The 26687-nt window shown below is 47.7% G+C and overlaps 2 protein-coding genes across 3 annotated transcripts in view; both read right to left on the bottom strand.

Moving 5' to 3' along the window:
- The window catches only part of St6galnac3 (ST6 N-acetylgalactosaminide alpha-2,6-sialyltransferase 3), a 532491-nt gene that overhangs the window by 486743 nt on the left and 19061 nt on the right, over positions 1 to 26687 (bottom strand). The gene's annotated exons all lie outside the window — the stretch shown is intronic.
- Positions 16529 to 17322, bottom strand: LOC110290964 (ubiquitin-conjugating enzyme E2 L3-like). Of its 2 annotated transcripts, XM_085835245.1 has the most exons (2): positions 17158 to 17322; positions 16529 to 17061 (listed from the first exon to the last, which is right to left on the bottom strand). In XM_085835245.1, exons 1-2 carry the CDS (start codon positions 17242 to 17244, stop codon positions 16726 to 16728), a joined length of 423 nt encoding a protein of 140 aa, XP_085691371.1. In that variant the 5' UTR covers positions 17245 to 17322; the 3' UTR covers positions 16529 to 16725. The 2 variants fall into 2 exon arrangements, with proteins under 2 accessions (XP_085691371.1, XP_085691370.1); XM_085835244.1 differs by having other exon boundaries at positions 16529 to 17322.

Genomic DNA, 26687 nt, shown 5'->3' with positions numbered 1-26687 from the left:
GGAGCAGCTCACCATGGAGACACGCCATGATCCAGCCTGGTCCATGTCTCCATCCAGAACTGCTCAAAATCTTTAGTCACCTTGACAGAACAGGGCATGGCTTTCCAAGGACGCTAACTGGACTTCCCACCTGTCTCTGACTCCCCAGCAATAAAGCTGTTCCCAGGAGGAAGGAGGAGATGAGGGAAAATGCCCACCGAGAGTCACCCTGCCCTCCAGCCATCAGCAGAAGTCCAGGCAATGTTGGCTTCCTCCCTTCTCCAGCTTCTGAGCCTCTGACTGCTGTGTGAGAAGTCACATTCTTTTACTCTTTGGAGAACACTTAAGTTGTTAGAAACTTGACCCTGAGAAAGCACGAGAATTAATAAAGGAAATGTTGATCCTGATGCCGGTGAGGTAGAAGCAGGTTCCCACCTGCCCTGGGCTTCCCACCCACCACAGGCGCTGACCACCCTGGCCACCTATTTCATGCTCTAGCCATATACATAGACTGTGAGTGCTTGATCTCTCATGCACCTGCATAATGCATGCACATGTGTGTATGCATACATACATGTATACATGCATGCATACATGTTCACACATGCAGACATACACATGCACACATACACATCTGCGCAGACACACACACAGAATGATGGCCATGGGTTAATGGACCAGGCTTTGATGAGAAATTAAAATCAGCTAGCCATGTGACCTTGAGCAAATTACTTCACCTCTGGGAGTGAGCTTCCTTTTCTAAAAAGAGACTCAGATAGGAGAATAACTGTCTGTACTTTCCAAAGAATTAAAATGAGTTAATGTAGCGAAATCGATGCACTAGAAATAGAAGAAGAAACAGGCCTGGAGCATGCTGGGAGCCACACACATGGTGGCTGCCATTACTACATCATTACCCTGTGCACGTGGAAGCTGTGGTTATCAGACGTGCATCCTTCCTGGCAAGCTGGCCTCACTTATGACCTCACTAAGTTATTTTCCTGACCAGTACTCACGCCAACCCCCAACTGCCATTCCCAGCAAACCACCTATACACAGACAAAAGCTGACTGTGCTCCGTGGACAGCTCCTGCTTCCTGCTCCTTCCCTACAGAATCTAACCACACTCAGCTACCATTCACACACTAGTCACTCACCCTACACCAATGCTTCTTAAAAATTAACATGTATGTCAATCACCAAGACACTCAATCAAAATGCAGAATGGAATTCATGAGATCTGGGTCTGGAATCCTCCAAGTCTAAGGGGGTCTCAAGATGAGTTCCACAACGTGGGTCCATGGACCACTCTCTGTTGCACAGATGTAGCCCACAGCTCCTCCAGGGCAGGGACCAGAGCCAGGCATACTCTGTCTCCTCCAGTCACCTCAGTCTCTGGCACACAGAAGATGCTCAGCAGACTCAAGCTGAGCTGAGGGAGATGATACTGCCTGCTCTCAGACTTCAGGCTCCTCTGTGGGGAGTGACAAACACTTCCAGAACATGAGAGTTCAGCTGTTTGGGGTTTAAGGAGTATAACCATCTCCATGTTAAACGCACCCTAAACTGTGCTTACTCAGGGAGCCTCTCTGAGTTATGCAAACACTGTGTGCAGTCACTCCCACTGTGAGAGGGTAACACTGAGTACCATGGACAGGAAAGGATGCTGCCAAGAAGGGAAATGACTGGGAAGTAGCTTGGTGCTTTGCTGGGAGCAGAAAGACCCTCACTGGGGAAGGAGGGAAGAACCATTTGCCTATCTGCCGATGCCCTTCCAAGGTACAAGCTGCATTTGCCCCATGCCCCCCAATACTTACAAAGGAGTCAAAAACAAAGAAATTGCTGATATAACAAAATCACGCCTTTCTTACCTGCCCATGAAGAAGACACAAGAGCAGAGAGGACACACCACAACCTGGACAAGACCAAGACCTAAAGTCCAGGCTTCACTCACTGAGGTCTTCCCACGTGCAGACACCATCCCAGGCTCTCAGACACTGCTGCCCCGACCTTGTGAATGAGCCTCTCCCAGAGGAAGGCAGACGGCACAGATGTAAGTAACACACTGTATGTCGCATGACATGCTTGGCCACAAAAACAAAGTAGGGCAAAGTGACCATACCTGGTTGGTGAGAATGACAGGACAGAGGGCTACGAGGGGTCAAGTTTGATGCAGAGTCTTGCCAGTATCTCACTCACAGAAAACTGTCCCGGATAAGGCGAAAACGGCAGGAAGGGGCGGAGGAGGCAACTCCACTGATAAAGCACTGACCCTCAACCGAGATCAGAACCCGTGTGCAAAGTGGGTATGGCCACTGTAATGGCCTGAGATTACACCTGGGAGATTACCAGGAGAGGAAAGGCAGAAACAGGTAGATCCCTGGACGCTCACTGGTCACCTAGCCAGACCAACAAGAGACCCTACCTCAAGCAAAGGTCAAAAGTCCCTGAACACTGACACCTGTTGTTGTCCTCTGGCGTCTACACACAACCTCACACACAGACCCACAACAACAACAGACGGAGCAGGAGGGCTGCTGTGGCCACAGAAGTGTGAAGAAGGGAGCATTGTTGAGCTTGAACCAGAATGCCAGTTGGAGTTTGGGGCTCCATGAGGCCTGGAACCTGCAAAAGAAATCTTGGAGTTTTTCGCTGAGCAAGACAAAACGTGTTCAGGAAGAGCCTGAGCGGAGGGTAGGTGAGATCTGCCACATTTTCAAATGTGTGGACGGAGCATGAAGAACAGAAGTGAGGGTCAGGCTGAGAGCGGAGGACCAGAGGCAAAAGCCAGCATCAGCAGTCCCAGTGAGAGAGAACAGAGGCTAGGCAGTGCTGGGGAGATCCCAGTGGGATATGTCGTGGACTGATGGATGAAGAATGGAAGGCATGCCTTGATTTAAACCTAGGACCTGCTAGGGCAAAGCAAACAGTGCCCCCCCCCCCCAGATGCCTCGATCCTCACCTCCAAAGCTGAGCAGTGTATAACACACTGTGGCTAAAGACAGCCTGCAGAGATATGAACGTGGGATCTTGACCTGGGGTGTTATTGGGACAAAGGGGAGGGGGGCAGTGTAACCACAGGTTTATCACAAAGGGAGAATGGATACAGGCGGACCAGAGTTACAGGAAGAGGTGATGAAGGAGCAGAAGAGGCAGTGGAGCAGGACCACAGTAAGACCCGTAGAGAAACAGCAGTTCCTGTGGCCTCCAGAGGAACCCAGTGCCCTGGGCCCCCAGTCTCCCTCTGCAACTGTGAGTGGACGGCATTTTCTACAAAGGAGCCAAAGTGTACCTGGTTGTCTGTGATGCCCCTGACTGAGCCAGAGAGCCCAAAGATTTGCTGAGGGCCCATGGCCCCTGAGAGGCCAATTGTCTGCCCAAGTAGAGCCAACACTATCCACCCGTAAGATCTCACAGGGAGAGCCACACTTCCTGTGACCTTGAGCATGTCCTTCAGTTTCCCCAAGCTTCAGTACCTCCTGAAAAAGAGGCTAAATCTTGTCTTCCCCTGGGATCCAAGGAGAATGACACTCCACGCAAGTGTTCACAGTGAGCCGCTAATGTAAGGTATCTGTTACCGTGATAAGTTGGTCTCTAACCCATCGGCAATGGCAGTTATTTCTCACGGAGACCCTTCTAAGCCTTCCGTCACCACAAAGCTCATTATACCCTGCCAGGCTCCACGGATGCAGAGAACCGTTCAGGACAACAAACGGCTACAATTTTCAAGGGAGCGCCAGATCACCACACAGACATTCCCACTCTTGGTCTGACACTCTTCGCCAGCCTTCCCAGACTTTATCTGTGATCATCCAAGGGACACACCATACCCGTGTATCATCTCCAGCCCTGCAGGCTCGCTCCTTCCCACCACTGAACCGCCATGTCTTAACAGCTCTGGTTGGGGCCCACTTGACTGCATGGGACACAGCAGGCTATGTTCACAGAACCTGCTCCACTCTCATTTGCCCAGGATGGTGACACTGTCTCTTCAAGGCTGGCGTCCCGGTCACCTCAGTGTGCACACACAGGTTCCAAGAATCCCACTCTCACTGTACTGGCTTTGTGTATCAACTTGACCCAAGTCAGAATCATCAGAGAGGAAGGAGCCTCAGTTGAGGAAATGCCTCCACGAGATTCAGCATCTTCTCAATTAGTGATCAATGAGGGAGGCCCCAGCCCATGGTGGGTGGTGCCATCTCTGGGCTGGTAGTCCTGGGCTCTATAAGAAAGGAGAATGAGCAGGCCATGAGGAGCTAGCCAGTAAGCAGCACCCCTCCACGGCATCAGCTCCTGCCTCCAGGGTCCTGGCTTACAAGGCAGTAAGCAGCATCAGTCCACGGCCTCTGTATCAGCTCTTGTCTCCAGGGTCCTACCCTGCCTGAGCTCCTGTCCTTATTTCCTTTGGTGATGAACAGCGATGTGGAGGTGTAAGCCAAATAAACCCTTTCCTCCCCAGCTTGCTTTTCAGTCATGGTGTTTTGTGCAGGAATAGAGACCCTAAGTAAGACACTCCCCATCTATAAAATAGAGGCTCAGTCACTAGACACAGCCTTGGTACTGTGGGCTCACAGAGGGCTTACTGACTGACTACCTTACTAGCTATAATCATTCCAATTTAAGTTTCCCCCTAATGCTTTTCATAAGCAGCTTAAGCTATGCACCTCCAAGTCTACAGTTTGAGAAAGTCAGTAAAATCCTTTCTCTTCCACTAGCTTTTAACTACTAAGAAAGGCTTTCATTTCAACCTCCCTTCCAGGGCAAATGCATCCTATTTTCTTACCATCTGCCTTAGGGTTTCATGGCTGTGAAGGCACACCACGACCACAGCAACTCTTATAAAGGAAAGCATTTAATTGGGGCTGACTTAACAGTACAGAGGTTTAGTCCACTGTCATCACAGTGTGAACCACAGTGGCACACAGGCAGACACAGTGCTGGAGAGGAACAGAGCGTTCTACCTCTGGATCAGCAGGCAGCAAGGAAGAGAGAGAGAGTGAGACACTTAGCGTGGCTTGAGCATCTGGGAACCCCAAAGTCTGCTCTGAGTGGCACACTTCCTCCAACCAGGCCACACCTACCCCAACAAGGCCACACCTCCTAGCAGTGTCCCTCCCACCTAGCTACATTTTATTTTACAGACATGCCCAGGTTTGTCTCCTATACGCCTCTAAATCCAGTCAAAGTGTTGATATTAGCCATTCCACCATTCCTTCTGCACCTCAGCCCTCAGAGCCCCTTCCCATCCACACGGCGTGTTCTTATACTTATGTTTGACTACTGTTTCCTAAAATACAGCTGACATACCAGGGTCTGAAACAGTCCTCAAATCGTGGCTCTCCAGACCCAGTGTCTTTCTGGTATCAAGGAGATTTCAAACTCAGCTTTCTTGTAAAAACATTACCACTGAGCAAGAGAAAACAATAAACTATATTCTGATCACCAGGAGATTTGAACAAGAAATGTTAATAATCAAAAATATATATGATTCGGAGAAAACACAGAGCCTTATCAACCCTCTCATATTCACAGGTTTGAGGTTGGTAGCAGTGTCTAACTGCACCTTTTACAAATTCCATGTGTCCTCGCATGCAAATCCAGGGAGCCAGCGACTGCTGTGTGTCCTCTGCAGTGGCTAGGGCAAGGCAGTCAACATAGGACTATGGCAGAAGATGGGGCCTGGTCTTGCACCCCAGACCCAGCAGACTGGGCCTGACCTAACAAACCTGCCATTCATTTGGGATTACCTCTCCTGTCTCCAAACCTGCTTTCTGGAGTTGGGAAGGCCGGGAGGATGCTTACCCGATGATGTTCGGAAGCTATAGACACAGACTTTGGAGAAGGCAGACTGAAAAGCCACAGACAGCACTTGTCAAATTCTAGGTGCTGATAACTCCTGCTCATAATAATATCCAAAACCACTGCTGCCAGTTGTTATGCTGAACACTGCTAAACACTCACTGTGTGATTAAGTGTTTCTGTACTGAACCACGTTCCCACGAAGTCCCCTTATCAACATGTCACCATCAGAGCACTGAGATTCGGAAGGGCCAGAGTGTAGCTAGATTGGCGGAGTACTTCCCTAACATGCCTGAAGCTCTGGGGTGCTGCCCTCAGCAGTGGCTAACTTGGGCACCACGGTGCATGCCTGTAATCACAGCACCAGGGAGATAAGAGGAGGAGAATATGAAGTTAGGGATATCCTAGACTACATAGTGAGTCTGAGGCCAGCCTGGGCTGCTGCTAAATAAATAAAGAAAAAAAAAAAAAAACAGAAGGGTCAGATAACTCACTTGAAATAGAGTATACATACAGTTCCGAACGCACAGAACTGTCTCTAGTTATTAACTACCCATGCCGCACTGTGGACTGATCTCTAGTTTGTCCATCTGTAGGGTAGACGTTCTCAAAGCTCACCCACCATTGGTAAAGAACACCCATCCAAATTACCAGGCCGAGACCAGTCAAGCAGAAGGGACCCACCATCTGCGTGCGAAGTTGCTTGCTGTGAGCTAGACAAAATCAGGAAGACAAGGCTGGTGAAAGTGAGCCACGCTTTGGGTGATGGTAACACTGTTTGCTGTTTACACCACCGCCTAGAAGGACCAGAGTTCCGTGGGCACTGGAGCAGGACCTAGCTCTTACTGTGCTTCACATGCAAAGCCAGGGTTCGCACTGTCTGGGTGTTCCTGCTTACACGGTAAGTTCCTCCCGGCACGTCTTCATTCTCAGGAGACATGAGGTAAGTCTGGCTTTTCCCAACCCTTGATATCTTCCATCTAACTCAACAAGAGACCTGCTGGGAGTTTATCAAGCTTTCTGAACCTCCGCATCAGAAGAGAGAACTGAGGCAGTTATCGTAAATGTCTGCAAACATCTGCATACACAGGAAATGATTTTATCTTGGTGGTAGGCACTTCCAGTCCTGGGTGATGCAGGAAGGAAAGAAATAGTATTACCATGTTATCCAGTCAGCACGTGGATTCTGGTAAGATCTGGATGAGCCTGGAGCTTCTGGAGGTCGCAGAAAATACCACCCTGTCCCCCCACCTCCCAAGTTTCAGCTCTTGTTTTCTTGATGGCCTTGCTTCTTCTCTCTCTGCTGTTCATAGACAGAGCACACCCACAACAGCGCTTCTCTACCGTCCTCTACTTCCACTAGCAGGCAAGAAGCCATGCTCCTGTCTCAATCCAATTCTGATATTCCAAGAAATCAAGTATGAAAAGTCCCTGGATCAATCAGCTATGGTTGGGAAACAATCAACCCATATCTGTTTCCATGCCAACTACGGAGATGAAACAATAAAGAAGAGGTCTCCATACATTTCCAGGAGTTTCCAATTTCTCTTTCCAGAAGGAGAAATGGACAAGAGACATACTATGTGTCCCTACTATAAGCAAGGCGCTACCTGAATGGAGAGGAGACAATTCAATTATAGAGCTCAAAGTTTTCTCTGGGATCCAGGAACTTTAGAAACAGCCAGCCTGGCTCCTCCCTCCTCCACCCATCACTCAGCTTCAGGCACTGGCGGGCTTCATTCCCTCAGTGACACAGGTTCCTTCTCTGACCAAGGCCTCCACATCAGGCCAGCCATATTCTGTGTGTCCCCAGACCTGACCATCTTCCCTTAGCCTCTCTTCCACAGAGCCTCCCTCCAGCCACTGTCCTGGGCCAACCAGGGTCCTGTGACCACTGGAGGCTGAAAGGGCTGAGAGGGCTGAGAGGGCTGAGCAGATTTGCCTTCCTTCGCTCTCATACAGTAACACTGACAGGGGCTGAGTCTGTCTTTCCAGTGAATACTCAGCTCTGCAGAACCTCCACATCAAAGTCTCAAGTCTCATGTAATGGGAAAAATAATAATAATGTGCATTTTCAAGAAGAAAAAAAATAATTAAAAATAAACAAGTGAGCTAGACCAACTCCTTCACTTTCCAGGGTACAGAATATACAAGGGGACATGGCCTAAGGACACATAAATCACTGCCCACACTCCATTTTCAACACAGAGCACTGACCCAGACAGGAACCAACCAGCAGGCGATACCGGGCAAGAAGCACTCCATAGGCATGAGGGATACGTTGTTACACCAAGGCAACCTGAAAACAAAGTCAGCTGTGGTCCGCAGGCAGCGGCATCCCTGCCAACAAAGATGCCAGGCTCACACTCCCACCAGGGTCCAACCCCAACAGGCCATCAGCCACTCAGCTGAGAAACAGCCATCCCAGAACATCAAGGTCCTTTCAGCTACAATCAAAAGCCATGTCTCTAACCAGCTATCACTCAGGACCCACAGGCCCTCCTACATGTAAATGACTCCTGCGAGTTTAATGTATGTTGGGGATGCATGTGGCAAGTTTAAATTCTTTCTCTTCAGTTGACATTAAACAATAGCAGTGACCACCCCAAATTTGTCATGAGTCACGCTAAATGGTAAAGTGGGGAGATCCCACTTTATACAGCAACACGCCAAAATATATTGACATGTAAAAATATACTAATCTGAACTGGGGAGATAGCCCAACGGTACAGTGCTTGCCCATACAAGCACAAGGGTCCCCAGCACCCATATATATATAAAAAAAAAAAAAAACAAAAACAAGTATGGTCATATGTGCCTCCCAGGCAGAGGGAGACAGAGACAAGCTGGCTCCCCAGGGCTCTCTGCATGACCAGGCTTCCAAAATGGCAAGGTCTAAGTTCTCAGAGAAGCCCTGTGTGAGGAAGTAAGACAGAGAACCATGAAGGTGGCTCAGCTGGAAGAGGCACCTGCTGTCAGGCCTGACAACAGGGACTTGAGCCCCAGATGCACCTGGTACAAGCAGAAAGCCAACTCCCACAAGGTGTCCTCTGCCCTCCAAACTCGCACATGTACACACACACACACACACACACACAGTAATAGTGGAGGATCCTCCAAACTTGATCTCTGGTCTCCACACATTCACACAGGCAGACACATCCATACATACACACGCTTATCTCTCCCTCTCTCTCTCACACACACACATGCTTATAACTCCCCATATGCATATACATGCTTATAACATGCAGACATGCATACACATACTTACAAACATACACACATGCATACACATACTTATCACACACCCATGCATACACATGCTTATCACACACACATATGCATACACATTCTTATCACACACACATGCATACACATGCTTATCACACACATGCATATACATGCTTATCATACAGTATACCCATGTATACACATGCTTATCACACACATTTATGCATACACATTCTTATCACACACACATGCATACACCTGCTTATCACACACATGCATATATATATGCTTATCACACATACCCAGGCATACACATTCTTATCACACACACACTCACCCATGCATACACATGCTTATCACACACACTTGTTTGTTTGTTTGTTTGTTTGTTGAGACAGGGTTTCTCTGCACAGCCATGGCTGTCCTTTAAGTTGTTCTATAGACAGGGCTAACCTCAAACTCATGGATCCCTCCCTGCCCCTTCCCCAACCCCAGCCCCAACCCTGTGCCTCCCGAGTGCTGGCACTGAAGGCGTGTGCTACCAGGGGGAATTGCTAATTAATTTAGAAAAGCAACAGCAGCAAAAAAAAGATAGTGAATTAAGCCAAGGCTGCAAGAGGCTCACCCCTCACCTTCACGCCTGCATCCACTCTCCTCACCTCCACCCTGCACCCACTCTCTTCTCCTCACCTCCACCCTGCACCCCTCTCTTCACCTCCATCACTGCACCCCTCTCCTCACCTCCACCCTGCACCTACTCCCCTCTCCTCCACCCCTGCACCCACTCTCCTCACCTCTACCCCTGCACCCACTCTCCTCACCTCCACCCCTGCACCCACTCTCCTCACCTCCACCACTGCACCCACTCTCCTCACCTCCACCCCTGCACCCACTCTCCTCACCTCCACCCCTGCACCCACTCTCCTCACTTCCACCCCTGCACCCACTCTCCTCACCTCACCCCTGCACCCACTCCAACTGCACCCCAGAGGCAGAAGCACATCCTAACAAGCAATCCTATCTCTGTGGTCACATTTACTGTTCCCTAACAAAAACAAAGACCAATTTGAAAGGACAGAGGACAAAATACAACCAGGGCCATTATATTCAATGACAACAAGACAGAACACCCTGTTCACTACTGGTCCCAGAGGTGTGGCTGGGCCTCAGTCTCAGCATTGCCTGGACCCGAGTCTCTCCCATCAGTCCTGGCAAACCTAAAGGCAGAAGCCCACCCATCACAGGCATTCTCCGGTTTGTCCGACCCTGTCTGTGTCCCTAAGAGCTTCTTCTTCAGCTGTACAAGTCTAAGCCCATAAAAGAAATAAGGGACTTAAATATGTGCTCTTCATTTGAGTAAAATATCTGCTTTGGATTTGTGTAGGACCTAAAATGAGAGAGAAGGCAAAAAGGCTTCCCAGTCCACACCCCCTGGGCCTGGTGAAGGACATGCCATCTCTATTCTGGGAAAGAAATTGATAACAGAACACACAAGTCATAACTTCCAATCTGTGTAACTGCCACAGTATACAAGTACGGAACATGATAAAGCCACAGAAGCCACTGTGGGACCTCTCACTCTACCTAATGTAACTGCCACAGTATAGAAGTCTAGAACCCAATGCCACAGAAGCCACAGAAGCCACGGAAGCCTTGAAAGCCATGGAGGCCATGGTGGGACCTCTCACTCTACCTAATGTAACTGCCACCGTATAGAAGTCTAGAACCCAATGCCACAGAAGCCACAGAAGCCATATAGCCACGGAGGCCACGGTGGGATCTCTCACGCTAACGAATATTAGTGCTCACACTTCCTCCTTCTTCAGGGCAGTATTTTTATTTTCCACCCACCTTAAGTTAGACAGTGTATACTGTTTTGCAACAGAGACTTTCTTGTCATTTCCAAAGCTAACATCCACAAACAAGGGAGTTTCTTGTCTCAGAATGTCCCTCAGAAATCACCAAAACAATGGTGATCAAGAGAGCTGTCACTGAATTACAAGTGGCCACAGACGAAAGCCAGGAACTGCAGTCAGATCACCCCTGGCCAAAGGGGGTCACTCGATGAGGTCACCGTATCATCTCAGGTCAGAATCAAAACCATCCAGGTCATAGTCTGGGCCCTTCATTTTCTCCAAGAATCTTGGAAATAGCTCATTATTTTTGTTCTACCACAGAGTTCTGGTTAGCAAATAAGGCCTCATAACAGTGTCATCTGGAATCTCTACATGCCCTGGCCCTGAAGATGTAATGAGACTGGCTAGATCGCCCCAAGCGCCATATTCAACAGAAGCATAAGTCAGTGAAGCACGAGCAGTACTTTGGGTGAGGCTACGTTCACCTCCTCCAACAAGACTGCTCAAGTTTGCAATCCATGCTTACTACACCTCAAGTAATCTAGACACGGAATGTCAGTGCTCTCCCATTTATACACAGACACACAGACAGACAGACACACACACACACGTCATTCAAAAAACAAGTGTGAGTAAAATTTAAACTTAATAATATTATAATAATAATAATAAATGTTAAGTCAAAAACCCAGGTGGCAATGCATAGTGAGAACTGAAAACCTCACAGACAGCCCAGCCTAGGACAGTGCTTCTCAGCCTTCCTAACGCTGTGACCCTTTAACAGTTCCTAGTGTTGTGCTGACCCCCCAACCAGACAATTAATTCTGTTGCCACTTCACAACTGTAATTTTGCTACTGTTATGAATCGTAATGTAAATATCTGATGTACAGATGGTCTTAGTGACCCCTGTGACAAGGCTGCTCAAGCCACCACAGGTTGAGAACCACTGGTCTACGATTGCCTCCTGGTTCATCAGAACCCTGGGCAGTGTTTCACCATTTCCCTACACTCGACCAGTGCCCCTCAGAGAACTGATCCTCTCTGTTGGTCTGAAAACTGGCTGGCCAGGCCTAAGAACACTGGTATCTTCTCTTCCATACCTGCCTAGAGTTGAACAGGCATCTTTACTCCTCACCTCTACCTGTGGCTTGGGTTCACCCACACCAACTTTGAACATTTCTCATCACAGTATAGCCCCAGACAAGGCATACAATCTCCAGTGGGAAAAGTCTAGCATCCACTCTAAATGTATACAACCTTTAATTTTTAATTCTTTGTCTGCTAGGCTCTGAAAGACCTTTCTGAGGCAGCCTTGGTACTCTAAGGCCACCCACTGCTAGGTATCTATCTTCTGTCTACACAGCCTGTTCCCATAGGGCTCAACTTGACCCTTGGACTCTCAATTGTACACAGCAACTAAAGACCATCTAACACAGCCTTCTCATTTTAAAAAGCCCAGTGAGCTGGCACCCCCAAAGCCAGAGAGCATGAGTAAGTAGCAAGCTGAATCCGTGAGACAGCATCTCTCCCAGGACAGTGGTACTTATGATGCTTCTGCATCCGCTGTTCTGTGCTCAGGCTCACAGTGATGCACAATGAAGCGGCACACAGGGCTCCATGCTGAAGTTCATGTGAGTGCTGGTTTCCGCCTCCATGCAGAGAAGGCCAGGTCTTCTTGTTCATAGACAGTAATAACTCCCCAGCGAGTATCAACAGCTACGTTTCACAGTGTCCTTCATACTAAAGTGCATAAGACAGAATGAATAATCTCTCTCTTTTCTGAGGACACCTTTCCAGGGAGCAGAGGAACACGAAGCATACGAAAGAGAGATGGAGAAAATGAAAAGGAATTAGATTAAGCTCCTGGAAGGCAGAAAAAACAGAGTGAGGCATGGTCAATCCAGCGAGGTTCCATCCAGACCTCCAACCGACAGGGGAACAAATTAAATGTGCATGAACGTTCTCGGCTCACTGCCCGGACTTCCGCAGAACTTTCAAAAAGAACGTGTGATGTGGGACATGCTCAGTTACTGTCCATTTCCCCCAGTGGAAATTTACCTTAATAATTTGTTAGCAGGGGAAACAGTAGAAGTGCAGTCAACACGATCCCTTCCTAAACCTATGCTGGAAAGATCAACTCCTCAGCCCTCCCCTCCCCATTCCGACTCCGCAACACAACTCACAGAGTAGCTGCCACTTATTCGCTTTCTCCAGCAGCTCCTACGTGACTCACGAGGGATGGCCCCTCTGCAAGTATGCCTGCAAGCCCTGGCTCTGCACAGTACCCTAGCAGGCAGAGGGTGCTGAGAGCAAGCAAGTCAGGTTGGCCTGAGAACTGACCCACTAGGCCAGAGGAAGCACCTCAAGATACAACAGAGTGGATAAGGACACACAGCCAAGTGGACAGGAGACATTAGAGATTCTGGGAAGACAGAACGTGGCTATTTCTCTATACTCAGAAATGTTCTGTAATTTCTATATATGCTCTATACTCCATACGTTCTAGAGTAATGTCCAGTAACTCTGGGGACAATGAATCCCTTCAGCTCTTCTGCTGTAGCTCTTTAAAACCAGCAGCGAGATCCTAGCCCTTCTCAGCTCAGTTTACTGCAGGCTTTGGTTTTCTTCAAGGAAACATGATGCCCTTCTACTTGAAGAAGTCTCCAGTTACCCCTGAGCACAGGGAGGGAGCAGGGGGCTCCTCCTCCTTACTGTGACTAGAAGGAACATCAGCACACACCAAAGGGGCCTCCTCTTCTGCCATCAGCAACTCCTATTTATGTTGATGGAAGCCAGAGCTGCTAAACTGCAAGTGAAGCCAGGGTACACTGTTCTCTGGGACCACAAGTTATACACTGCTCCTCCCAGGAACACAAAGGCTGCACCAGATCTGTCAGAGAAACTGTAACTCATCTAATTAAATAATACGAAAGCAGAGGCCTAGCCTGGTAGCTTTCTGATTAGCTGCCAGGCTGATTCAAGCAAGGTGTTCCAGAGGGAATGCTCTTGGATTTCAGATGCAAAATTTTCATTGAATTCAGACAAACACACATCCATGCACACACATGCACCATCTGCATATACATATATGCATATATACACTCACATACACTCACACAATACATATATACACACCATATACATATATGTACAAGCATACACGCATACATACATATACACAGACATATATACCCATGAATATACATTCATACAGCACATACAAATGCACACACCATCCCCCCCACATATATATACACATATGTACAAATATAATCATGCACACATATACACATATATGCACATATACACTATATGCATATATCTGTACTCATACAACATACATATATATACTCAAACATACATACCACACACATATATTCATACACATATGTGCACACACATACACACTCGGTGCACACACACAACTCACTGTGCTTGTGTTGCCCTTTCCAAAATGACAGGGACGTGTGCAAGTATCTAATGAACTGAGCTTATCCATCACGGAGGGATCCCTTCCCTTCATTCTAGTTTGTTTCAATTGAGGGATTTAAATTTGTCATAAAGCATTTTAGACCCTCCCCTTCCCCCTTCCCACCAGACGTCAGGAAACCACCAGCACAAAGGCAGTGCTTTTGGCACAGACATGTTTTTTATCTTGAGCCACCCTACAGAGTCACTTGCTTCTCTCTTATCTGTCTTACAAGGCAGCAGCCATCAGCAGGCCAACCTCAGCTGAGCTCAGCTGTCGCAGCGCAAGGTTGGTTTCTATCTCCAATTACAATGGGGAAGCCTTGATATACATCAGGATACAACTAACCCAGAAAGGGGTTACAACCCAGAACCACCATCCCCTCTGGTGGACCTCAGATGGGTTTCAAACGGTCTGTGAAACCCCACAAACCTGACAACACAGAGCTAGGAGCCCACCTGGTTGGCCTCAGTGGGGCTTCAAAGGGCCCTCAAATCCCTACAAGCTCCACATAAAACTATGTCATATAAACTGTACATTATGCTGGCCACTGTATATAAACAATAACAAGGAAAAGCTAGTGAGGTGACTCAAGGGGTAGAGACACTTGCCACCAGGCCTGATGACCTGAGTTTGATCTCTGAGACTGGCATGGTGGCAGGAGAGACCTGACTCCCACAAGTTTGTCCTCTGACCCCCAAGAAGCACACAAACACCTTCACATTACACTAATTAGATTTTTAATTAAAGAATAACAAAGATAACCAAAAGCAAAATTTTTCCAAGAAAAAAAAAAAAAAAAGCAACCATGTGTATCTAGAGAGCAGACAGGAGTCACTGCTCTCCAGAGAGCAGACAGTGGTTGGGAACGCTGGACAGGGCTCTCCAGAGAGTGGACAGTGGTTAATATTAGACAGGGCTTTCTAGAGTAGACATTGGTTGGGAAGACTGGCAGTCAGGTCTGGGGATCAGTCTGGTCCACGCTAAGCCTTCTAACCTTACAAATGGAGCAAGTTTCCTACACTCTGAGCCATGCCATGCCTCAACGAGGTAGGAGGAAACATGAGCCCGGGGAGAGACCTCACTGGTGCCTGACTGCTGCGGCAGAAGCAGCCCTGGATCTGACCACAGTGTGCCTCTGAGTTCTTAATTAGCAACAGCTCCAATTATTATTATTCCTAGTGGTTAGTCAGGAAAGAAGTTAGACAGGAAACTGAGTGCATTCATTCAGAGTTAAGACATGTTTGCCCCTGCCGCAGACCATCAAGAAAATTCCCTTCCTGACCCTTGAAGCCAGTCCAGTTCAGGAATAACCTGCCAGGAGCCTGTGTGCTTTGTTGTTGCTGCTGTTGTTTTCCAAAAACTAACGACTGGACAGTGTACGACAGTTTGTCACATGAAGGAGAAAAGAGTAGCTAAGTTCTTGGGAGGACAGCAGGGAATCCTTCAGGGCCTGAGGATGTACATATCTTGGGGAGAGGAAAGGTCACGTCCACTTGCATTTCAGAGTGAATTCTCCCACACACATTTCCCAAACCAACAGCAGTGAGCCTGGGAACACAGACACTTAGGAAGCAAGCTCCCCTGTCCTGTGTGGGGATCCGTGTCAGCATGCTCATGGGCAGCACTGATCCAGGCCCCAGCTTTGTGTTGCAATAAATCCACTCCCTCTGCAAAACTTAACATTCCTCCCACTTGAATTATGGGTTCTTCCATATGCTTAACTAGAGAAGAAAATAATATATTTTATGGCTGTTTCCCGCCCCTCCCCCTTACCCCACCAACTGACAGGACCACCTCAGCTCTTGCAGAAGTTGGCTTCACTAGGCCATGGGAGTCACCGACGGGGCTGCGTGGCCTTGAGGCTCTAAACTCAAAGCAAAAGCCTGGAAGTACAGAATGGGAAGGGAGATAGCAAAGACCTCCAAGATCAGGTCACAGACTTCTGAGAGGTTTCCTGTCGGTCCCTCTGACACCAACCACATTCACAGAGAATGATCCATTGATAGCAGCAGCAACAACAACAAACAACAACTTTTTCGTCTTACAAATCAATAGATTAGTTTAAAAAAATCCTATTTTGTTTCATTATCATCTCCATCATAATAACAAGTATATATGATTTTATTAACAGTTTGATGTATTCTGATCTAGGTGTTTTATGTATTCTTTTTTTTTTTTTTTTAGAACATCTGAATTTTTTAATCCTTCTTTACAGGTTACCTAGACCACTTTTGATTAAGAAAACTGTAGAAAGTTAGTAACTGCCACAAGCAGACACCAGTTGGTGGCATGGGTCTATTTCCACAGAGTCCTGCTTTGCGGGGTGTCTGAATGCACTGCTTGAGGTCTCTGCTCAAAGTTGCCGGAATCACTCGTGGCAGATTTTAGTCCACAGGTCGCTTTTCCCCATATGTCTTTGTAAACTCGTCAGCATTCTTACAGAATTTTTTACGGTCCTTAGAGTATTCTTCAGCTAGGTCAGCCCGGAGTGCGTGCTCAGGCTGGGGGTCACTCACCAGTGCCGTGAGGGGCTGGATTACTTGGTCAGCCTTGGTGGCTGGCTTCCAGCTTTCAGCACTAATGACTGGCAGACAGACCTTCTCATCGATGTTAGGGTGGCAGATCTTTGTTTTAAGTGTGATCTTGGGTGGTTTGAATGGATACTCTGCTGCAAAGTTGATTTCAATTCTGAAGGCTCCCTTCTCATATAGATGGTTGTCAGGAACAATAAGCCCTTGCCAAGTCAATAAATTAGCTTCATCAACCTGGATGCTACGGAAGTTTTTCATTCCACATCTGCCGATCTCTTCAAGCTCCTTCATCAGCCTCCTGCTGGCCGCCATCTTGGATCTGATGCTGCTCATTTTATGTATTCTTAAAGATGTATTTTCATTTTTAATCATGTGTTTTTGTGTGGAGATGTGTGCACAAATAACATGTAGGAAGAGGTGGTGCCTAAGGAGTCTAGAAGAGGATGCTGGATCCTCTGGAATGCACTTGCAGGCATTTGGACAATCCTGTGTGATGCTGGGAACCAAACCCAGTTCCTCCCAAAAGCAGTGCCCGTAACTGCTGAAGCATCTCTCCAGCCCCCTGTACAAGTGGGTGCCCCACTGCTGTGTCTGACTGCAGAGCAGGCTGGACCTCAGCTTAGAAACCTGCCTGATACCACAATACCACATCCAGGACCAGCAAGCCACGGAACAGACCTGTCACACAGAACGGCTCTGACTCCAAAGCATTCTCCTTCTAAGTTCCCTAGCCTGGGGACTGAATTTTCTGAGTCATGTGAAGAATTGCCTACCATCAAAGAGAGCTAATCTTTTGAGAGAAAAAAAAAACAAAGAACAAACGGAAAATAATTTGAGGTGGTATTTGTATAATAATTTTAGGAACATAAGAGCAGATGATAATGGCAGGCAGCAGCAATCCAGCACGTCCTTTATGGCCCATTAGTACATGCCTGGAGTGGTCAAAGCTGTGCCTCTCACTCCGGGCAAGTACTAATGGCCAATAAAGCTCACCTCGTCATGTCTTAATGCCATATTATATCAGAGCTCTGGTAAGGGAATGAGTGTTATCAGACAGAAGTGGAAACTGGGTAAGCAGGCCAGCTAAGGAGGAGGAAGGCTGAAGGGTGTGGGCAGCCATGAGCTGGGACTCTGCCAAGGCCTGCTAGACAGCAGTGCGATCCACTTGGGGTCACTCTCCCCACCTGCACTGGGATGCTATGATGAGACTTTTCCCGAGCTCTGAGAGGCTGAACTGTTTCTGAAAATTCACATTCTCTCCACAGCAGCTCAAGGAACCCGAGCCCAGTGGCCACAGTGCCTTGATACAGAAGTAGCAGCGATATGTGATTCTGGAAGGGACAGAGGCTGGGAGCCGAGACACAGTCCTACTCTATAATGAATGAAGTAGCACGTGAAGACAATGCAGAGCTCTGACACTGAAGAACTTCAACTGTACCTCAGACTGTATCTGGACAACGGTGTGTAGATATACATCGGTTCTCAACCTGTGGGTCAGGACCCCTTGGAATGCTGAATGACTCTTTCACAGGGGTCACCTAGAACCATCTAAAAAAAAAACCACAAATATGTACACTGTGACTCATGATAGTATGAAGTAGCAACGAAAATTATGGCTGGGTGTCATCACAATATGAAGAACTAGATTAAAGGGTTGCAATGTGTCAAAGGGAAGGCTGAGAACCTGCTGGGCCAGAGCATCAGCCAGCACATGAAAAGGTGAGAACACGTAAGCAAAGACCAGAGAGAACAGGTGGGAACAAGCACACGGGCCTCAGACATGGGAAAACATCAGACATGGGCATTTTGTTCAGGGGCTTCTATCTATGGGAAGATAAAATGGCAGGGTTAGAATCCCAACACAGGATGGTTTAGCAGGCGGAACCATGACGAAAAATAAAAATCTGTTCATAGTCTTGTGTTTGGAATCTATGACCTATGATGTCATAGATTTATGATCTATGTGGCAAAAGAGCACACAATGTATAACATATAATTCTTGTGTGTGTGTGTGTGTGTGTGTGTGTGTGTGTGTCAGAGAGAGAGAGAACGCAAGCACACTAAGAGGGGGAGCTTATCTCGCATTATCAAGGCAACCCTGAATATAGCCACATGTATCCTTATAAGAGAGGGGTGCTAGAGATATGTCTCAGTGGTTAAGAATGCTTCCTACTCTCACAGAGAACCCAAGTTTGGCTCACAACCATCTGTAATTCCAGCTCCAGAGACTACAATGCCAGAGTCACCTGTAAACACAAGCACATAAGGCACGCAGGCACACATAAATGAAAGTAAAATAAAGTGTAAAATAAAAATAGTAAGAGAGGCAAGAGAGATGTCTTGAGGCAGATGCATGGAAGAAAAGGTAATGAGGAGACAGGATACCTTGCCTTGCTGGGACTTAATCCATATTATGCCATCATTTTGGCCATGCAACCACCAGAAGCTGGACAAGATAGAATGGGGTGCTCCTTTTAAGCCTCCAGAAGGAGCATGGGGGCTAACACTCTACCACGTACCCTCTACAATCAGGAGAAGGCACATTTCTGCTGTTAAAGACCTCCAGACTTTGTCATCTGGTGACATTGTTCCTAGGAAATGTAAATGAGGAACTCAAACACAGTCAAATGCCAGCTTCAGACCTAAACCCTGCTCACTAAAACAACCAACCTAATAAATGGTTTTAACAGTAACAGAACAGACATAGTAGAAGGAGGAATGGGGAACCAGGAGAAAATAAAGAAGACACAAGAAGACAAAAAATGGGAGACTAAGCGGGGTAAGACATTGTGAGAAGGCTTGACACACATGTAATTACAGCCCAAGAAGAGCAGCAGTATGAACAGGCAACGCAGCCTTTGGCAAGATAAGAGCTCAGGACTCTCCAAAGTCAAAGAAAGCCATCAAGCCTCAGTCGGAGGCACTGAGAGAGACACCGAACCCAGATCCCCAAGCAGGATCTATTAAAAAAAAAAAGATTACTTCATATAGCACATTATAATAAAACTGCTAAAACAACAAAGAGAAACTCCGGAAAGCAGCCCAAGGGAACAAAAATTATATTTTAGCTAACTTACCGACAGAAATCAGAAAAGCCAGAAGAAAGTACTGAACCCTCAAAGTGTTAAAAAAAATTTAATAATAACCTCAAATTCCATGTCCGGAGAGAATGTAGGGATGACAACGGTGACATAAAACATTTCAGACAAACAAGAAGCAAAAGGGCACACAGTCAGCAGACCTCCAACAAGGACGATGCCAAGGAGTGCTCTGTAGGCAGAAAAGAAAGTCCTCCCAGATAGATCAACAGATGAAATTGCGAACAAAGGAAAGGCTGCCCGTAAGAATAAATTACAATGTATCCTGCTTGAGAAAGGCAGCTGCCTGCAGCATCTGGAAAGCATTGGAAGTCAAACAGATAATGACCCGTGAACCAAGGGAAAAAACTGCTATCATGTTCCCAGACCTAGGTCAAGACGCACACCATCACCTCCTTCTTCCATAAGCACCAAAATAATAACAAAGAGTAAAAGACTAAAGCAATAGCCCTCGAAACAAAAGAATCTCAACCCGAAAGAAGGGACAGAGAAAGGGGCCATTGGCACTGGCACGTGGATTGTCAGGGGATTAGGAGAACAAGAAGATGAAGGGACACTGTACAGGCAGGCTGGGGCTGGGTGACCACTCTCTGGGAAGCTATCGCTGGATTCTATAGAATGTGCAGCAACAAGAGGCAATGGAGGAGCTGGGGGTTGTGATGTGTTAATTTGGTGCCATCAAGTGTCACAGACCCACCATTCTGGTAAGGGCTGTTGGTAGCCAGAGGTCTTGCTTGTCTCGAGTGTATATGGCAATGGTTTCCTTCAGGTGCAAGAAAGGGCGGAGACCTGGATAAGAACAGGTGCTCTCTGGGCCATCAATAATGTCCCATACCGAACTGGATAGATGACAGCTGGTCACAGATGGGGTCACTTGTGCTTGGTCACTGGGTATTTCAATGCCCCTGCCCTTCTGTTTAAAATACATATAAAGTAAGTAAACAGGTTCACGGAGAAAAGGGCCTGGTGGCCAATTAAGAGACTGAAGCTAAGCGCACACAATGTTTTCACATCAATATTCCAAGTCAAGTCATCAGAACTGCCTTCAGGAGCTAATTTCTAACCTCCTAAAGCAGCAAGACAAACGCAACAAGCTGCGGAGAAGGTGCGAAGCTGAAACCTGAAGCCAGGGCATTTTCTTTTCCCTGTGAGGTTTGCCAGACTCATAAAAACTACTTTCAGCAGGAAGATCATGGTTCAGCTCTACCTCCCTCCCAGAAGACAGAAAATGAGCTGCCCTCAGCAGACATTAACAACTCTATCTGCTTCCCTCCAGAGAAAACTGTTGCCGTCCTTCCATCGTCTCTGCAAGTTGGTAGCCTCAGGCATGAGTCAGGAAGAAGGGACATCCCACATGCCAGCCTAGGTGATGATTACCTAGAGAAACAAGCCCTCCATCAGCAGCCCCAGCAACTCCCATCTGGCCCTGACTCTATGGAGTGTTGGGCATCACTACCGCAGGAGAGTAGGTGAAAAGTCAGACAACTCAACCAAGGCCAGTCATGGTTTGATTGTGTCAGAGTATCACCAGGGCAAATCTCAGGGCGCTGTGGCAAAGGCTAATACATTTACAATACACTCAATTTCATTCAGCCTGGAGGAGAATGAAAGATTGGAAGCAAGGGTGGGTGGAGAGGAAAAAACTGAGAGGGGAGACCAAATACATTCAGCCTGCTCCTCCTCCACTCAACCCTGGAGGACCAATGCCTTCCCATCTGGCACAGGAGGAAGCAGCCAGTAAGCATCCGCCACAGGGCAAGTCTGTCAGTCTTCATCACAATAGTGCTTGCTAGGAGACAGCTTTGTCTTCATTTCCCAAGTGGAATCTGAGGTTTAGCAATAAGTCAGGAGTGCTGGCTCATATCTCTGGCGCCAATACTTGAGGAGCCAGGGCAGAAGGACTGCAGAGAGTCTGAAGCCAGCTAGAGCTGCCTAGAGAATGCCAGAGCCACTTGGGCTACTATGGAGTAAGACTGCCTTAAAAAGTCAGAAGGAAAAACTGGAAAGAGGGGGGGGGATGGGATGCAGGGAGGGAAGACGGGAGAAAGGGAGAGAGGGAGAGGAGGCAGATAGTTGGTGGAATATGTGAGAGCTCCAAACTCAGCAATCTCAGAAGGGCTTCCATAAACAGACCAATTTTTTTTCTCCCACACTCTTGTTGACCTTTGCAACAAGTTGGCAATTTTCCTAAAATACCTAATTAGCCACTGGCTTCCTAGACTTCCCCGGCCATGAAATGATTCGCTATGGCAAGCTGCAGGAGCCATAAGAAAAAGCCAAGTAAGTACCTGTTGGTTCTTTCCAGGTTCTTTTCACTCAGAATGCTTTCACCAAGGCCGGGCGTGGTGGCGCACGCCTTTAATCCCAGCACTAGGGAGGCAGAGGCAGGCGGACTTCTGAGTTCAAGGCCAGCCTGGTCTACAAAGTGAGTTCCAGGACAGCCAGGGCTATACAGAGAAACCCTGTCTCAAAAAAATAAAAAATAAATAAAAGAATGGTTTCACCAAACCATCATCTTACTGCATCCTGCCTCTGCCTGTGCACCAGACGGGATCACCATGCCAACCTACCCCTGCCTGAGGTTGACTGGAGTTTGTGTGTGCTCCACCCCAGACCCTAAGGGTATCCACTCTGAGCATCCAGGACTCCACTTTACAGCCTGATGGCAGCCCCTCATTGCCTCATTGTCACATCTACACATAATGACACTCATAGGTAGATAATTGGGTGACCAGGGCCACATAGGCATTTATCACGCAGGGACTGGGATCAAAGGAGGTTGGTTTGGGGAGTGACATCCATGACAGGTGGGTACTGGGTTCTGGTAGATGAGGGAAGACTAAGAGTCTGTTCAGAACAAAAGAGACAACTGCCTTATCTGCCCAGAGGACAGTACTTAAGGGAGGTGGAGAGAGATGCCACTGTGGAGACCTTGGAGGGTGGCAAACCCAACTGGGTCCCCTTCTACATGAGCAATCTTTACAAATGTGAAATATGGGCCCTGGGGTTGCAGCTCAGTGGTAAAGACTTACCTAGCATCTCTGAGATGCTGGGTTCAATCCACAGTGCTTCATAACCCCTGTGGTACTCCATTCTGGTAATCCCAGCTCTTGGAAGATGGAAGTAGGAGGCAGAAGTCCAAGGCCATCTTTGGCTACATCAAGAGTTGGATACCCTTATAAGCTACACAAGATATGGAAGGAAGCAAGGATGGACAGACATTGTTTCCTCATTCAAATTACTTTGGTCCAAGGAACAACTGTAGCATGGCCAAATGAAACAGACCTTAGATCCAGACTTCCCAGGTTCCCAGCCCTGGCTCTGAAACACACTAGTTATCTGACCTCAGGCAACTAAGGAACATCTCTGTCTTAATTACACTCCTTGCTAATGGATATAGTAACTCACCAACTCTAGAGGGCGACTGGAAAATGAAGGGGAAAGAGGCTCTACAGTGCCTAGAACCCGGGAAGACTCTACTAGTTAGCTCCCAAGGTTGCACGGCCTCTGATACCTTTGAGATTTGATTCAGAGGCTGTGACATAGCACACAGTATTTAGTTCCTGCTCACTCTGGACCACCAACCCCCAACACTTGACCCAGGATGGAATACTTACATGTCACCCACGCTGCCCGTGACCTCTCACCTCCAGGCTTTTGTTCTCAGCATTGGCCCCTTCTCTTAGAGCATGCTTTTCCACACTCTGGAATTCCATGGCACCCCTTAGATCCCCTTATGAACTGTTTTCCTGATGTCCTAAGACCAGCCCCGCTTTCATCAGAATTCCTGTGGCCCCAGGAAGATGGGCCGCAAAGAAAAGTAAGTGTGCCCCTCAACTCCTATGAACTCTTTGTAGCCACGGATGTCAGACAGACAAATGTATAAGGTGTGAAGTCCATCCCAAGGAGGAGCCTCAAAGGGAGACAGCTCGAGGCAACAGCTTGTATCCAGCTTCCACGGCATCACCAATGAAGAACAATCAGCTCACTGGAAATAGTCATGAGAGCAGACTGCAGCTTTGGGCTCCCAAAGGCAGAACTTGGAAGGTAAATCTGTGGAGGAAACCAACGGAATGTGGTGCTCGCAGGTCCCTTCAGCTGTCACTAGGGTGGCTGGACTGAGAAAAGCTTATAGAATTGTCCCGCCAGTGAGGAGTTAGACACTGACTTTAGGCAGCAAGCAGCGGAACCCCGACAACTTCTCCTGCATCGGCTGCTTCCTTCCCATCTCCAGCGCAAAGATAGCGTTTATGACAAACAGATGTGTCTTGAAGTGATGGATCGTGTTTCTCTCACAATCATGTGCCGGTTTCCTTGCTCCGTCTTACCCCTTGAGAGTTCTCTGGACCTGCTGGCCTCTGCCTCTTCACAGAGCATGCTCAGGAAACTGGTTTGAGGATGGACCTCTGCTGGCAGGGTGCTTGCCCAGCATGCACAAAGCCTGGGGTTCAAGCCCCAGCACCACATGCAGCAAACTCAGCAGCTCACGCTTGTAACCCTAGCTCTGGAGGAGCAGGCAGGGTCATCAGAAGTTCAAGGTCATTCTAGGCTATAAGGAAAATTTAAGGCCCGGATGGATACCGATAAATGAGACCTTGGCCCCCTCAAAAAATGGAATAAAGGGAGGGAGGGGAAGGGAGGGAAAGAGGGAGAGAGGGAGGGAGAAGAGGGGAAGGAAGGAAGGAAGGAGAGAGAGGAGAAGGAAGGAGGGAGAAGGAGGGGGGAAGGAGAGAAAAGGAGAGAGGAGGGAGGGAAGAAAGGAGGGAAGGAGAGAGAAGGGGAGGGAAGAGAGAAAGAAAATTAGTTTTCTGTTTTTAGTCAAAGCTAAGCCCTGGGCAGCACAGGCGCTCATCACAGCCCATGGAAGAACAGCTCCTACCTTACATGCCTAAAACCCCCTTGCTGAAACCTCTTCCGTCTCTCTGTATCCCACTTTACAACAAACCATGAAAAGCCAAGAGGCAGCTCCTCATAAAACTGTCCATGATGCTGTGTGTGGTAATTAAGCCCCACAGTCCTCACCGCACACGGCGCTCGGTGGCACTGGCTTGGGGACTCACTTTTCTTTACAACTTTTGGGGCTCATTTTCTCCCCGCTTTCCGCCACTAAAGTACAAAACAAATCCCCTACAACACTTCCACTGTATTTCCATCTATTGCCAAGCTGCTGTCTATCACTGACCACAGCCATCGTCTCCAGTCGTCAGCTCTTCACTTTTGCCACCTTACAGAGGTGACTGAGACACGTGTGTGTTGGCTCAAGGAAGCTCAGATTCTAAGCACCACCCATACAGTGCAAAGGCATGACTCTCTCTCCTGCGAGGGGGCAGGACAGCGTTTATTTCAGAGTCAAATAAGAGGGACTGCAGCCTGGGAACACAGACTTGTCCCAAATTTTGTTTTCTAACGTGGTAGCAGTTTAATGATGTTTTCATAGTAACAGAACAAAGAAAGCCACAAATCAAAGCCTTTTCTTTTTGGTTCGCTGGACAGGCCGAGAAAGGAAGCAGGCAATCAGCTGATGGGTGACAGCCTTTTTGGTTAGTGGGAACCAGGTGTCTGCGCATTCCAGGAGACTGACCTAATGAACACGGGCTGTAGCTCCTCTAATGAACACAGGCTGTTAGCTCATATCCTCCTCCTCCTCCTCCTCACACACAAGGGCAACAAACGGCTAACACGAGGGCTCACAGTGGCCCCAGGTAAATCCCAACTTCAACACAGTGATGAACGTTCTAATATGTTAATCTTATTACACTGTCTTCCAGACGGTCAGTGCAAGGCTCTGGTTTTTTTACAGAAAGGTTCATTCTAAGAACTTAACAAAGTTCAAACTGCCCAGGTCTGAAGGAAGACCCCCGAGGAAAAGACACTCGAAACAGAGAGGAGGGAAGTGGAACCCTCTAAGTTAGGCCTCCAGGCTGAGCCACTGGGGATGCGCACAGAGGCAAGACCGACAATGTGATTTGTGTCATTTGATGGAAAGTGAAAATAATTCAAGTCATCTTGTTCAAAATGATGAAGAAATTACAGGCAGGGTTTCTGTGAGAATAAGAGATTGGCTTAGGGACAAGCAAGCTGCTGATCAGAGCATCTGGAGCCTGGGGGTGGAGTCAGTCCTTGCCTAGAATGCACGGTGCCCCAGCATGCATGACACTTAGCATACAGGATGTCCTAGCATGCACCATGCCTCAGCATGCACAACACCCCAGTATGCACGCTGCCCCAAGTTTGAGACCCAACACCAAGATGGAAACACAATCAGGCATCCAGTGCAGCAGAAATATGTGAGCTTTGGCCATGAATTTTTAAAAGTCACGCCATGAAACTGAGTAACTATACATTAATATACAATTACAAAACCACTCTTCACTTTGCCAAGGGATCAACTACACAATCTTCTAGGTTAACAAATTCTCTCACTTGATTCTGAGTGACTTTATAAAAGACTAGTGCTCTGCTTTTCACTAAAGTGAAAGAGAAAGAAAGAAAGATGGAGATGATAGATGATGACAGATAGATACATAGATAGATAGACAGACAGACAGATAGAGATTGACTTCAAACAAATGGTCCAAAACTGTTTTAATTAAGGTCTATAAGGAAAGGCTCCCTTTCTGTCTCTGTCTCTGTCTCTGTCTCTGTCTCTGTCTCTGTCTCTCTCTCTCTCTCTCTCTCTCTCTCTTACACACACACACACACACACACACACACACA

This window comes from Mus caroli, unplaced genomic scaffold, assembly GCF_978045245.1.
Source record: "Mus caroli unplaced genomic scaffold, Mus_caroli_1 scaffold_3, whole genome shotgun sequence".
Lineage (NCBI taxonomy): Eukaryota > Metazoa > Chordata > Mammalia > Rodentia > Muridae > Mus > Mus caroli.
The sequence above is the reverse complement of the archived record's forward strand: the minus strand, read 5'-3'. Positions and strand labels throughout refer to the sequence as shown.